We start from the raw sequence: 14,102 nt of genomic DNA, 5'->3' as shown, positions 1-14,102 counted from the left end.
GGGTGAAGAAAGAGGGGGGAAGAAAGAGGGGTGAAGAAAGAGGGGGAAGAAAGAGGGGGGGAGAAAGAGGGGGGTGATGGAGAAAGAGAGGGAGAAAGAGATTGAGAGAGAGAGAGAGAGAGAGAGAGAGAGAGAGAGAGAGAGAGAGAGAGAGAGAGAGAGAGAGAGAGAGAGAGAGAGAGAGGGAAAAAGAGGGAAAAAGAGGGAAAGAAAAAGAGAGAAAAAGAGAGAGAGAAAAAGAGAGAGAGAAAAAGAGAGAGAGAAAAAGAGAGAGAGAGAAAAAGAGAGAGAGAAAAAGAGAGAGAGAAAAAGAGGGAGAGAGGGAAAAAGAGAGAGTGGGAAAAGAGTGAAAAAGAGAGAGAGAGAGATTGGAAGAGAGCGCATGCGGGTGAGTGGTGTTTGGCTGGCATGTTTGTGTGGGCATGTGGCCCATGTGGCCTGGCTGCCAATCGAATGGCAATTAGCCGATGGACCCAAGGGTATCCCCCCTGCCGGGCTCCGGCAGAACGGGACAGCTTTGAGAAGCCGTTTCATGCTCAGCTACACCAGGGCAAGGATGATGTGTGGGTGCTCCATGCTACTCACCTTGTTGGTGGTGAAAGCATCCCACACGATAACCTTTCCATCCTGGAAGCGGAAGAAAGATCAATCAGCACACATTGTCAGGCCAGCTGTTTACAGAGAGCTCAGGATTACAACAACACAGACACAAATCCTTCCGGTCCCCAAAGCTGGCACCTGGTGTTCAGACAATATGCGCAGGAAGGAACTGCAGATGCTGGTTTAAATCGAAGGTAGACACAAAATGCTGGAGTAACTCAGCGGGTCAGGCAGCATCTCTGGAGAGAAGGAATGGGTGACGTTTCGGGTCGAGACCCTTCGTCAGACTCTTCTTCTGACAAAGTCTCGACCCATTCGAGACGTCACCCATTCTTTCTCTCCAGAGATGCTGCCTGCCCCGCTGAGTTACTCCAGCATTTTGTGTCTACCTGGTGTTTAGATCCTCTTGCTCCTGAACAATGGGGACAGATGTGTCCACAATACTCTTGCCCCAAACACAGAGAGATTCATTCCCACACGCTGACGCTGATTAGACAGAAAATGGCAACTCTGAGCAAATTGTTCATCGAGTCATATAGCACGGAAACAGGGCCTTTGGCCCAACTTGTCCATGCCGGCCAAATGCCCCATCGGCACTGGTCCCATTTACCCACATTTGGCTCATAAGGGAGCAACTCTACCACTGTGCCGCTGTGCTGCCTGAGCGATGCTCTCCTCACTGTTCATCGCTGACGCTGCAGAAATGCAGCCCACAAACTGTCTCCACAATAAGGTTGCCAACTTCCTCACCCCCAAATAAGGGACAAAAGGTGACGTCACCGCCCCACGTCCCACGTCACCTCACCCAGCCAGCGGCCACGTGCTCCCGCTCCACCAATGGCGGCCGCCCGGGCCGGGAGGCGGGTTGCTACGTAACCTCCGTTAGGCGAACACACTCGGCCCCGCTCCCCGAACACACTCCATTAGCCTACACTGTCCGGGCCTACAGCGGCCCACGGGTCTACAGTGTCCGGGGCCTACAGTGTCCGGGGCCTACAGTGTCCGGGGCCTACAGTGTCCGGGGCCTACAGTGTCCGGGGCCTACAGTGTCCGGGGCCTACAGTGTCCGGGGCCTACAGTGTCCGGGGCCTACAGTGTCCGGGGCCTACAGTGTCCGGGGCCTACAGTGTCCGGGGCCTACAGTGTCCGGGGCCTACAGTGTCCGGGGCCTACAGTGTCCGGGGCCTACAGTGTCCGGGGCCTACAGTGTCCGGGGCCTACAGTGTCCGGGGCCTACAGTGTCCGGGGCCTACAGTGTCCGGGGCCTACAGTGTCCGGGGCCTACAGTGTCCGGGGCCTACAGTGTCCGGGGCCTACAGTGTCCGGGGCCTACAGTGTCCGGGGCCTACAGTGTCCGGGGCCTACAGTGTCCGGGGCCTACAGTGTCCGGGGCCTACAGTGTCCGGGGCCTACAGTGTCCGGGGCCTACAGTGTCCGGGGCCTACAGTGTCCGGGGCCTACAGTGTCCGGGGCCTACAGTGTCCGGGGCCTACAGTGTCCGGGGCCTACAGTGTCCGGGGCCTACAGTGTCCGGGGCCTACAGTGTCCGGGGCCTACAGTGTCCGGGGCCTACAGTGTCCGGGGCCTACAGTGTCCGGGGCCTACAGTGTCCGGGGCCTACAGTGTCCGGGGCCTACAGTGTCCGGGGCCTACAGTGTCCGGGGCCTACAGTGTCCGGGGCCTACAGTGTCCGGGGCCTACAGTGTCCGGGGCCTACAGTGTCCGGGGCCTACAGTGTCCGGGGCCTACAGTGTCCGGGGCCTACAGTGTCCGGGGCCTACAGTGTCCGGGGCCTACAGTGTCCGGGCCTACAGTGTCCGGGCCTACAGTGTCTGGGCCTACAGCACCCCCAGCCCTAATACGGGACAAGACAAACCCGTACGAGACAAACCAATTAAGCCTCAAATACGGGATGTCCTGGCTAATATGGGACAGTTGGCAACCCGACTCCACAGTGACCTAGTTCTGCTGTAGCACGGCATCCACACTGTACAACGTCAACCCACACAGGATCTGAACCAGAATCCAGGGAGGAGGAACTGTAACCAGAGAGGTGGGGGAAACATTGCCGCCACACATAGGTTTTGGGAAAGTTTGCCGCCACACACATAGGTTTTGGTTCTCTTATCCTGACCCAACATCAGGTCAGGATAAGAGATCCAACCTCAGCACCGCATCCCCAGCCCAACTCAAAGCATCGCAGTTCTAATTAAGCTCAGCTGACTCCATCAGACATCCTCCATCATTCACATGCCTGGCCCTGGAGCTTCAGCTCAGAGTTCCTCAACGTCAAGTGACTACCTGGTGGTCAAAGGATTCGACTCACGCGTGTCCTCCACACCTTCTCGAGAAACAGTGGCGCCCCGGTCGAGCAGCGCCTCACGACGCCAGAGATCTGGTTCAATCCGGACTACGGGTGCTGTCTGAACGTAGTTTGTACATTCTCCCTGTGACCGCGAGGGTTTTCTCCGGGCGCGAGGGTTTCCTTCCACACTCCAAAGACGTGCAGGTTTGCAGGTTAATTGGCTTCTGACAACTGCCCCGAGTGTGCAGGGAATGGATGCAAAAGTGAGATGCAAATGCAGGACTGGTGTGACCAGGTGACCGAATGTCGGCACGGACTCGGTGGGCTGAAGGGCCTGTATCTGTGCTGTATCTCGAAACCAAACTAATCCTTTCCAGTCTACACTCAGTCTGCAGAAGGTTCTATTCTCAAGACAAGCAGCGGTTGTCAATAATTGCCATCCGCACAAACAATAATAATAATAATAATAATGCATTACATTTTCTAGCGCTTTTCAAACACTCAAAGACGCTTTACAGGGATTTTTTTAGAACATAGAGAAGTGAATAAATAGATAAATAAGTAAACGAACAGAGAAAGGAGACAGAAGATGAGGTGACCTTCAGTGGTTGAAGGCAGTGCTGAAGAGGTGAGACTTCAGTGATGTTTTGAATGTGGTGAGTGAGGAGGAGTCTCTGATGGTTTGGGGTAGTGAGAAACACAATGTCCACATTCTGTGAATGGAAACAAAATGTTCCAGTGTAACTCTGTAGTAGAAGAAGTTTGATCATTAGTGGAGAGAATGGAGCACCCTGGAGTTTAACCTTGCTACATTTAATTAACAGACCAGGTTGCATCTGCAGCACCACACGCAAACACTACCGCCGGGACTCGCCCGCGGTCCATGCACAAACACCCAGGCTGCTTCTCCACTGCGTTTCCAGATCTGACTCAAACCTGCCAAGATCTGCAGTCAAAGACAGAAGGGGGCGCATCACGGTTCGACAGCGTATAGCGCCAGAGACCCAGGTTCGATCCTGACCATGGGTGCAGGAAAATAACTGCAGATGCTGGTACAAATCAAAGGTATTTATTCACAAAATGCTGGAGTAACTCAGCGGGTCAGGCAGCATCTAGGAGAGAGGCAATGGGTGACGTTTTGGGTCGAGACCCTTCTTCAGACTGAAGAAGGGTCTCGACCCGAAACGTCACCCATTCCCTCTCTCCTAGATGCTGCCTGACCCGCTGAGTTACTCCAGCATTTTGTGATACTGACCACGGGTGCTGTCTGTATGAAGTTTGTACATTCTTCCTGTGGCCGCGTGGGTTTTCTCCAGGTGCTCTGGTTTCCCCCCACACTCCAAAGACGTGCGGGCTTGTAGGCCAATTGGCTTCTGTAAATTGCCCCTCGTGCGTAGGATAGTTTTGGTGAAACTATTGGTCGGCGCCGGACTCGGTGGGCTGAAGGTCTGAAGAGTGGCCTCGACCCGATCCGTCACCTGTCCATGTTCTCCAGCGACACTGCCTGACCCACAGTGTTGCTCCAGCACTTTGTGTATCAACCGGCATCTACTGTCCTCCGTTTCCACAGAAAAATAAAATGAAGTGTGCACAAACAGGAATGGAAAGGAGAGGCTGGTTTAATTCTCAGCCTGAGCTAGCCACTGCAGACAGGTGATGTCAATAACACAAATGAACTTCCACCTGCACTACAGGGAGACATTATGTCGAGTTCTTTTGACAGACATCACTCTTCTCCGGGGACTGAGGGGAACAGGTGCCGAGACTGTGCCTGGAATCTATTGATTGCCTGTACCCTGATGGTGAACCCAGTGACAAGCTCTTTACACTCACCTCAATGATCAGTCATCACGTGAAGCAGAGAAGCAGCTTTATTTATTTCCTCGTCAAAGCGAACAAAATGCTCTGGCTTGTGTAGGAAGGAACCGCAGATGCCGGTTTACACCGAAGATAGACGCTAAATGCTGGAGTAACTCAGCGGGTCAGGCTGGATTTATGAACAAAAGGTGTAGGTGGTATTTCTGGTACAAAAACATCAACTATTCCTTCTCTGTCGAGTTGCCGCCTGACCCGCTGAGTTACGCCAGCATTTTGTGTCTACAATTCTCTGATTTTCCAGTCAGTTTGTAATCTTCCTCAAGCATCTAATGCAAGCTGCATTATTTTTTTCACCCAGACCTTGGAAGAGTAGAGAGGAAGAAGTTTGGACGTTTTGGCCTTCCATCACAGTGAGGAACGTGGGGAATCCGCTGTGGAGGATGTTTATGTTAACTTTTATGGAGTTGTGTGTCTTGTTGCTTTTTGTTCCATATGACTGTACGGTAATTCGCATATCACTGTACCTTGGGTGGCCACGGTGGCGCAGCGGTAGAGTTGCTGCCTTACAGCGAATGCAGCGCCGGAGACCCGGGTTCGATCCCGACTACGGGTGTTGTCTGTACGGAGTTTGTACGTTCGCCCCGTGACTTGTTTCTCCGAGATCTTCGGTTTCCTCCCACACTCCAAAGACGTGCAGGTTTGTAGGTTAATTGGCTTGGTATAAATGTAAAAATTGTCCCTAGTGGGTGTAGGATGGTGTTAATGTGTGGGGATCGCTGGTCGGCGCGGACCGGGTGGGCCGAAGGGCCTGTTTCCGGGCGGTATCTCTAAACCTAACCTGTACATGTGACAATAAAAGACCTTTGAAACCTTTGAAGGTATCACAAAATGCTGGAGTAACTCAGCGGGTCAGGCAGCATCCGGGAGAGTGGGAATGGGTGACGTTTCGGGTCGAGACCCTTCTTCAGACTGACCTTTGAAACCTTTGAGGTTGGTGGTTCTCTCTGGGTGCGTCGGTGTGGGGGAGATGACAGATTGCCTCAGGGACGTTGGGGAGGATATCAGAGCACCACAGGGGCTTTGATCAGACGAGGTGGGGCTCTGAGATACGACAGACAGGCAGATGGAGAACTGTGACAGGCAGCTTGTGCAAAGGATCAGCGCATAAATCCTCAGCTGCGATTATGTCCAGCCCTTCAGCCGTGCACTCCACGAGATACACAGCTCCGGAACCCTCCCCACGGCCTCCCGAGTCCATGCCGATCGATCGCCAGGCACCTATTCACACTAATCCCACAGTAATCCCGCTTTCCTATTCTGCCTACATATTCATCAGCCCCTCCCCCATTCTACCACTCACCCAAACACCAAGGGCTCACAAAATGCTGGAGAAAACTCAGCGGGACAGGCAGCATCTCTGGAGAGAAGGAATGGGTGACCCGAAACGTCACCCATTCCTTCTCTCCAGAGATGCTGCCTGACCCGCTGAGTTACTCCAGCAATTTTTGTGAAACCTTCGACTTGTACCAGCATCTGCAGTTATTTTCCAAACACCAAGGGCGATTCACAGCGGTCAATTAATTCCCAAATAAACCCACACATCTGCGGAGGAAACCAGAGACCTACAGTCAAAGGGAGAACTTGCCAACGCCACACAGACAGGACCCAAGATTGGAGTGGACCCAGATCTCGGGCGCGGTGAGGCAGCAGCTCTACCAGCTGCCCGGTGCCACAAAGGTCAGGAAGAAGCTGCAGACACTGTAAGAACTCGTCTGACGCAACACTGTATTTCAGTGAAATGCCATCAGCCTTTCTCTTAGTCCCATGTGTCACTTACTCCTGTCCTACATCTTTCAGTGAAGGTTCTTCTAATTAGAGCAAAGAAATGCCTCAAAATTATATTTTTCCATGAAGGCCCAATACCTGTACCAAGTAGGGAAAACAACTGCAGATGCTTTTTTTAAATCGAAGGTAGACACAAAACGCTGGAGTGACTCAGTGGGTCAGGCAGCATCTCTGGGGAGAAGGAATGGGTGACGTTTCAGGTCGAGACCCTTTGTTATTGGCTGCCCCCCTATGCTGGGCCCCCTTTGTTCTCGGTGGCCCCTCTTCGCTGGGTCCCCTTTGTTCTCGGTGCCCCCCCCCCCCCACGCTGGGTCCCCTTTGTTCTCGGTGCCCCCCCCCCACGCTGGGTCCCCTTTGTTCTCGGTGCCCCCCCCCACGCTGGGTCCCCCTTTGTTCTCAGCCATCCCCCCCCCCCCCCCCCCCACGCTGGGTCCCCTTTGTTCTCTCGGTGATGTTGTTGGACAGTCTGATAACACAAGGCTTGTCCGCAAACCGTGCTGCAATCCTCCTGCCACGTTTGCACAATTGCGATCAGACCTTGGTGATGAATGAGTTTCAATGCCGCGGGATGTCATCAAGGCCTCCACCCACCACCGCTCCCGGCTGCATGGCCCACTCACTGCGTGAACATTTCACCCCGGAAACACCTTTAAGACGCACTGTACATTCTGGACACACCTGTCCTCTCTGCATTCCAGAGCTCTCAGAACACTGAGTGTGTTATGGTGGAGATTGCCTCCAGCAAATAGGAGGGGTGCTCTCAACGTTACAATCCCACTGATGTACTTGCAGGCATGCGTTGCCCGTTCACACGATGCTCGATACTGATCTGACCTGTGAGGAGCTGACGATTCGCCGCTTGTCCCTGCACCAGTCCATGCACAGCACTTTGTTTCCATGGCCTTTCAGAGTCCGCCTTGTCTTCATTACAAACTGCCCGAGTGCCTCTGTGCGCTCAGCCACCTGGTGAACTAAACCGAACAGCAGATTTTTAAAAATTATTGGCAACTTTTAAAACCCAGTCGCAAAGTGCAAAATTTCAAAATGGTTTACAAGCAAAGATACTAGAGGAACAAGATGGACTACTCCATTTAAATCGCCTATACTGAAGTGTAGTACGCAAAGGAGCGTGACGGCCACCATTTTAGTAAGCAAAATCCACCGTTTGCTCTGCCTCTCGCAGTGTTTTGTGGGAACAGTATGTGTGATGATACCATTAAAATGCAGAATATATCTCGCCTATCAATTCACAGATTGTTGTTATTTTTCTTCTTAAATGTTTCTGCAAGTTTCTGCCTACTAAAATGGCGCCGTGACGTACTACGGTTTTTAGGGTCGAGTGGTCTATCTTGTTCCTTTGGTTTACACCATCCACTTGAAGCGCATTGTTCCTATCAAGGAGGCACTATCGCGATATTTAAAAGACACTTGGCACAGGTTCGTGAACAGGAAAGGTTTAGAGGGATCTGGGCCAAATGTGGGCAAATGAGATGATCTTAGATGGGGCATCTTGGTCTGCACAGACGAGTTGGGTTGAAGGGCTTGTTTGACTTTATGATTATGTGACACTGGCGTGAATAAATAACTAACTTGTTAACCTAGATGCCTGAATATTGGTCTTAAATTTTAAATAATTATAGTCTCAGCGATGATGACCTATATTAGCCCTAGGGTTGCCAACATCCTCACTCCCAAATGCGGGACAAGGTGACGTCACCGCCTCGCGCCCCACCTGACCTCGCCCAGTCAGCGGCCACATGCTCCCGCTCCACCAATGGCGGCCGCCATTGGTGGAGCGGGAGCACGTGGCCGCTGGCTGGGCGAGGTCACGTGGGGCGCGGGGCGGTGACGTCACCCTTTGTCCCTTATTTGGGAGTGAGAAAGTTGGCAACCCTAGTAGCACTGTATGGATCACCCGGCTGCCCGTAACATTGTCCTCACGTGACACTTGTTCCAACCACAAGTGCAACCTGCGGTGGTGAAGAGACCCAACAGCCTCAAGTTCCTGCGTGTGCTTAGCTCTGAAGATCTGTCCTGGGCCCAGCACGTCGATGCAATCACGAAGAAAACCGAAGAGATTTGGTATGTTGCCGAATACTCCGTCAACCGTCTACGGAGATTTGAGAACATCGGGACTTCTTTGCTTCCAAGATGGCGCCCAACCCAGGCGACTATTCACATGCCAGCCACAGAAGCAGATCTATTTCACACATTACAATCGCTCCACACTCTTAAATCGTTATCTACACACTGCACATGGCTCGATTGTAATGATGTAATGTCTTTCAGCTGACTGTTTAGCACCAAACAAAAACATTTCACTGTACCTCGGTACACATGACAATGAACTAAACTAAACTGGTTACATCATGGTCTGGTCCAGTAACTTGAACGCCCATGAATGATGGGATATGGGGCCGAGGGGTGAGAGATGAGTGTATTAAGGAGGGGAAAAGAGCAAGCTGTCCAGGATGATGGGAGATGGTGGGAGAATTGTGTACATAGGGTGTGTGTGTGTGGGGTGTGTGTGTGTGGGGTGTGTGTGTGGGGTGTGTGTGTGTGGGTGGGGTGTGTGTGTGTGTGTGTGTGTGTGTGTGTGGGTGTGTGGGTGTGTGTGTGTGGGGTGTGGGGTGTGTGGGGTGTGTGGGTGCGTGGGTGTGTGGGGTGTGTGTGTGTGGTATTTGAAACACGGAGAACTCAATGTTCATATAAGCTGCCCAAGCAAAACAGAGTTACATTCCTGATGCTGCATTTATTGGAGAAACTAATTTATTCTTTGTCATCAAGTCCAGGCAAAAATAATAAGGATAAATTGCCACTGGCCTCCCTGTCATAGTTATTTTCATCCATGGTTTATTACCCATTAGCTCAGTATGAGGGTGGAATCAATACAAGGCCAATGAGAACAAACAGTTGCAAAAGGACCAGACTTGTTTGAACTTGTCTAAGACACCATCAGGGAAGAGACTGACCCCAAATAACAATCTGAAGTTGTTGTTTCAGTTTACTTTACCATTCTTCAAATGTCCTTAAGACTTTAAACAGAAGAATATCATATAAATAACTCTATCAGTTTGTGGTCATCTCGCCATTTTGTTCTGAATTAATGTGTTGTGTGGCTAATGTGCCAAAGAGCTAATGCATCAAAGCTGATGTCTTTTTCACAAAATGCGATCAGGAGGCGGTTTATCTAATCTGCCTGAGCTGTTCCTCGTTGTTCAGCAGCAAGGTGTGGATCACAAGTGACCGAATGAGCAAATGAATTTGGTCACTTGTGACTAGGGTTGCCAACTTCCTCACACCCAAATACGGGACAAAGGGTGACGTCACCGCCCCGCGCCCCACGTGACCTCGCCCAGCCAGCGGCCACGTCCTCCCGCTCCAAACAATGGCGGCCGCCATCATAGAAACAGGGAAAATAGGTGCAGAAGTTGAGAAACTCGGCCCTTCGAGTCAGCACCGCCATTCAATATTATGGCTGGTCATCCAAAATCAGTACCCCATTTTAAGAATAAGGGGTAGGCCATTTAGAACGGAGATGAGGAAAAACGTTTTCACTCAGAGAGTTGTGAAGCTGTGGAACTTTCTGCCTCAGAAGGCAGTGGAGGCCAATTCCCTGGATGCGTTCAAGAGAGAGTTAGATAGAGCTCTTACTGATAGTGGAGTCAAGGCATATGGGAGAGGGCAGGAACGGGGTACTGATTGTGGATGATCAGCCATGATCACAGTGAATGGCGGTGGCGGTGCTGGCTTGAAGGGCCGATTGGCCTACTCCTGCACCCATTGTCTATTGTCCCACTTTCTCCCCATATCCCTTCATTCCATTAGCCCTAAGACCTAAATCTAACTCTCTCGAATACATCCAGTGCATTGGCCTCCACTGCCTTCTGCGGCAGAGAATTCCACAGAATTCAAGGACAACTGACAATACTGAGACAGATGAATTATCGCAACAACCTTTCAGTTTCCTGGCTGTTACAATACCAGCCTTTTCTCCAGATTAGACAATAGACAATAGGTGCAGGAGGAGGCCATTCGGCCCTTCGAGCCAGCACCGAAATTCAATGTGACCAGGGCTGATCATTCTCAATCAGTACCCCGTTCCTGCCTTCTCCCCATACCCCCTGACTCCGCTATCCTTAAGAGATTATTTGATTAACTGAGTTTAAAATTCCCCAGTTGTTGAATTGGAATTGAACTCGTGCTTCCAGACCTCTAGTCCACTCCCCTGGATTACTAGGTTAGTCGTTTAATCACCGTGTTATTATTCACTTTAATAACGGCAGAACGCCGATAATGTGAAAGGGAAGGATGGTGTCCAAAGTACTTGTTGAACACAGTGTGTTACCAGGTTTAACAAAGGTATCACAAAATGCTGGAGTATCTCAGCGGGTCAGGCAGCATCTCAGGAGAGAAGGAATGGGTGACGTTTCTGGTCGAGACCCTTCTTCAGTCTGAAGAAGGGTCTCGACCCGAAGCGTCGCCCATTCCTGACCCGCTGAGTTACTCCAGCATTTTGTGATACCTTCAATTTGTACTAGCATCTGCATTTATTTTCCTACACCAGGTGAAGCCTCCATGAATAAAAGCAAACCATAATAAATTGTTCTTTGCAGCACAGTGGTCCTGTTAGATTGAGACATACAGCACAAAATCAGGCCCTTCGGCCCATCCAGTCCATGCCAGCCATCAGGTCTATCAGATGCTCCTTCTAAACTAGTTCCATTTGCCCGTGTTTGGCCCACATCCATCTAAACCATTCCTGAACATGTACAGGTGCAAATATTGTTTTTGCACTTGCCTCTTTCGATACCACCTCTTTTAGTATCATCTGCAATGCTCTTTCTGATTCAATTTTTTAAGTAAAGATCCGTTTAAGTGCAAGTCCTGGTCCCTGTTCAGGGAGTGAAATATGGAGAGAATCTCCTTAGTTTTAGACTTGTTTTCGATGCATTCACCCCTGTGGAACAAGTGAACCCAACACGGTTTTGTTAAAAGTCAGACACAAAAAGCTGGAGTAACTTAGCAGGTCAGGCAGCATCTCCAGAGAAAATGAATAGGCTGAAGAAGGATTTAGACCTAAAATGTCACCCATTCCCTCTCTCCAGGGATGCTGCCTGACCCGCTGAGTTACTCCTGCATTATCGGTCTATGTTCGGCGTAAACTAGCATCTGCAGTTCCTTCTTACACATGGTGTGCTAACGTCCTTCAAGTTGGGAACACTGAACAATCTGCTTTAATGGAAACTGGTGCCCTTACATCAATAGTGATCAGGTTTAACACAGGCAGAACACGGAACAGTACAGCACTAGAACAGGCCCTTCAGCCCACAATGTCCTTCTGAACATGATGCCACGTTAAACTAATTTAGTTTAGATTTTAGAGATGCAGTGCAGAAACAGGCCCTTCGGCCCACCGAGTCCGCACCGACTAGCGACCCGCACATTAACACTATCCTACACACACTAGGGACAATTTACATTTATACCAAGCCAATTAACCTACAAACCAAAACGTCTTTGGACTGTGGGAGGAAACCGAAGATCTCGGAGAAAAGAAAACCCACGCAGGTCACAGGGAGAACGTACAAACTCCGTACAGACGTCAGACGAAGACGGCAGACTTACAGAAGCACTCGTAGTCAGGATCGAACCTGGGTCTCTGGCGCTGTAAGGCAGCAACTCTACCGCTGCGTCACCGTGCCGTCCTCCCCTGCCTGCTCGTGATCCATATCCCTCCACTCCCTGCATATCCAAATTGCCTATCTAAAAGCATCAAGGCTTACCGTAAAATCATTCAAATGAACGGCAGAGCTGTGATGAGGGATTGGCGGGAGCAGAGAGAATTTCCAATGCCCTGAAGAAGTTGCTGCCCAGTTATTTGCTTTTACTAATATACCACCTACTGTAAACATCCTAACATTGCCTGAGGAACATACCGGTTCAATACACATTTTGTGTGTGTACATAGAGTTATGGGGCCGTTCAGCACAGAAATAGGCCCTTCAGCCCAACTCAAACATGCAGACCAAGATGCCCATCTCCGCTAGTATCAAATACCCACATTTGGATACAGTGTGGAAACAGGCCCTTCGGCCCAACTCAAGCATGCAGACCAAGATGCCCATCTCGGCTAGTATCAAATACCCACATTTGGATACAGTGTGGAAACAGGCCCTTCGGCCCAACTAATCCATGCAGACCAAGATGCCCCCATTTCCGCTAGTATCAAATACCCACATTTGGATACAGTGTGGAAACAGGCCCTTCAACCCAACTCATCCATGCAGACCAACATGCTGATCTATGCTTATGCAATTTACCCACATTTGGCCCAAATCCCTCTAAACCTTTCCAATCCACGACTCTGTCAAAAATGTCTTATTATTTTTTTTTTAAATGTTTTTAAAATGCTGTTATTGTACCTGCTTTAACCACTTTCTCTGGCATGCTTAATTATACATAAATTACGTACAGAAAAGATTTAAATGCAATGCTACAATAGATTTTTATGCATATTGACCCAATCATTGAAATTCTATCTCGATTATATTTATGCACACAAATCATTTGAGTCCATCTTCAGTGTAAACCAGCATCTGCAGTTCCTTCCTACAAATATGTAGGTTAGATTTAGGTTGAGGTTTGTTACTGTAATATGAGGTTTGTTACTGTACAAGTATACAAATAGATATATCATTTATTTATTAAATATAGATAATAGATCTACATTTATCTGTATATAATAGATATATAGATATCTATCTACAGAGCTTTATTGTATGACTCTATGATTCTAAGACTCTATTTTCATTGTGTGGCCTTGTGTGTTAATATAGAGTCTAATGTCGTGCGTTACACAATTAATACATTGCATAGGGGATGGGTAGACCATCTGAAGAAATATCACCAGCTCCAGAGCAAGCCAGCGGGCTGGATGTGGTGGGTAGACGGATTGGGGGGGTGGGGAGTGGGATTGGGGGGGTGGGGAGAGGGATTGGGGGGTAGGGAGAAGGATTGGGGCGTGGGGAGAGGAATTGGGTGGTGGGGAGAGGGATTGGGGGTGGGGAGAGGAATTGGGGGTGGGGAGAAGGATTGGGGGTGGGATTGGGTGGAGGGATTTGGGGGGTGAGGGGAGTGATTGGGAGTTTGGGGGGGAGGGATTGGGGGGTGGGGAGAGGGATTGGGGGTGGGGGGATGGATTGGGGGTGGGGGGATGGATTGGGGGTGGGGGAGGGATTGGGAGGTGGGTGGAGGGATTGGGGGGAGGGATTGGGGGTGAGGAGAGGGAGAGGGATTGGAGGGTGGGGAGAGGGATTGGGGGTGAGGGAGAGGGAGAGGGATTGGGGGGTGGGGGAGGGATTGGGGGTGAGGGAGAGGGAGAGGGATTGGAGGGTGGGTATCTCCGGGCCACAGCCACCCCCCTCTCCCCTCTCCCCTACTCACGTTCCACATCGTGAAGCTTCGCCCTCTCCTCCTCCAGTTTCCCCTTCAGCGTCTCTGCCTCGTTCCTCAGCGTTGACACAGTCTCGTT

The 14,102-nt window shown here is 50.5% G+C and overlaps 1 protein-coding gene across 1 annotated transcript in view; it reads right to left on the bottom strand.

The window, feature by feature from the left end:
• The window catches only part of LOC144609140 (guanine nucleotide-binding protein subunit beta-5), a 38,984-nt gene extending 24,888 nt beyond the window's left edge, over window positions 1-14,096 (bottom strand). Inside the window, exons 1-3 of the mRNA XM_078427552.1 lie at window positions 14,015-14,096; window positions 7,403-7,539; window positions 586-627 (exon numbers count right to left, since the gene is read on the bottom strand). Coding sequence (XP_078283678.1) covers window positions 586-627; window positions 7,403-7,495 — 135 coding nt within the window. The 5' untranslated portion in view covers window positions 7,496-7,539; window positions 14,015-14,096. The remainder of the gene's footprint in view (window positions 1-585; window positions 628-7,402; window positions 7,540-14,014) is intronic.
• Between the last annotated feature and the right edge of the window lie 6 nt (window positions 14,097-14,102).

This window comes from Rhinoraja longicauda, chromosome 33, assembly GCF_053455715.1.
Source record: "Rhinoraja longicauda isolate Sanriku21f chromosome 33, sRhiLon1.1, whole genome shotgun sequence".
Lineage (NCBI taxonomy): Eukaryota > Metazoa > Chordata > Chondrichthyes > Rajiformes > Arhynchobatidae > Rhinoraja > Rhinoraja longicauda.
The sequence above is the reverse complement of the archived record's forward strand: the minus strand, read 5'-3'. Positions and strand labels throughout refer to the sequence as shown.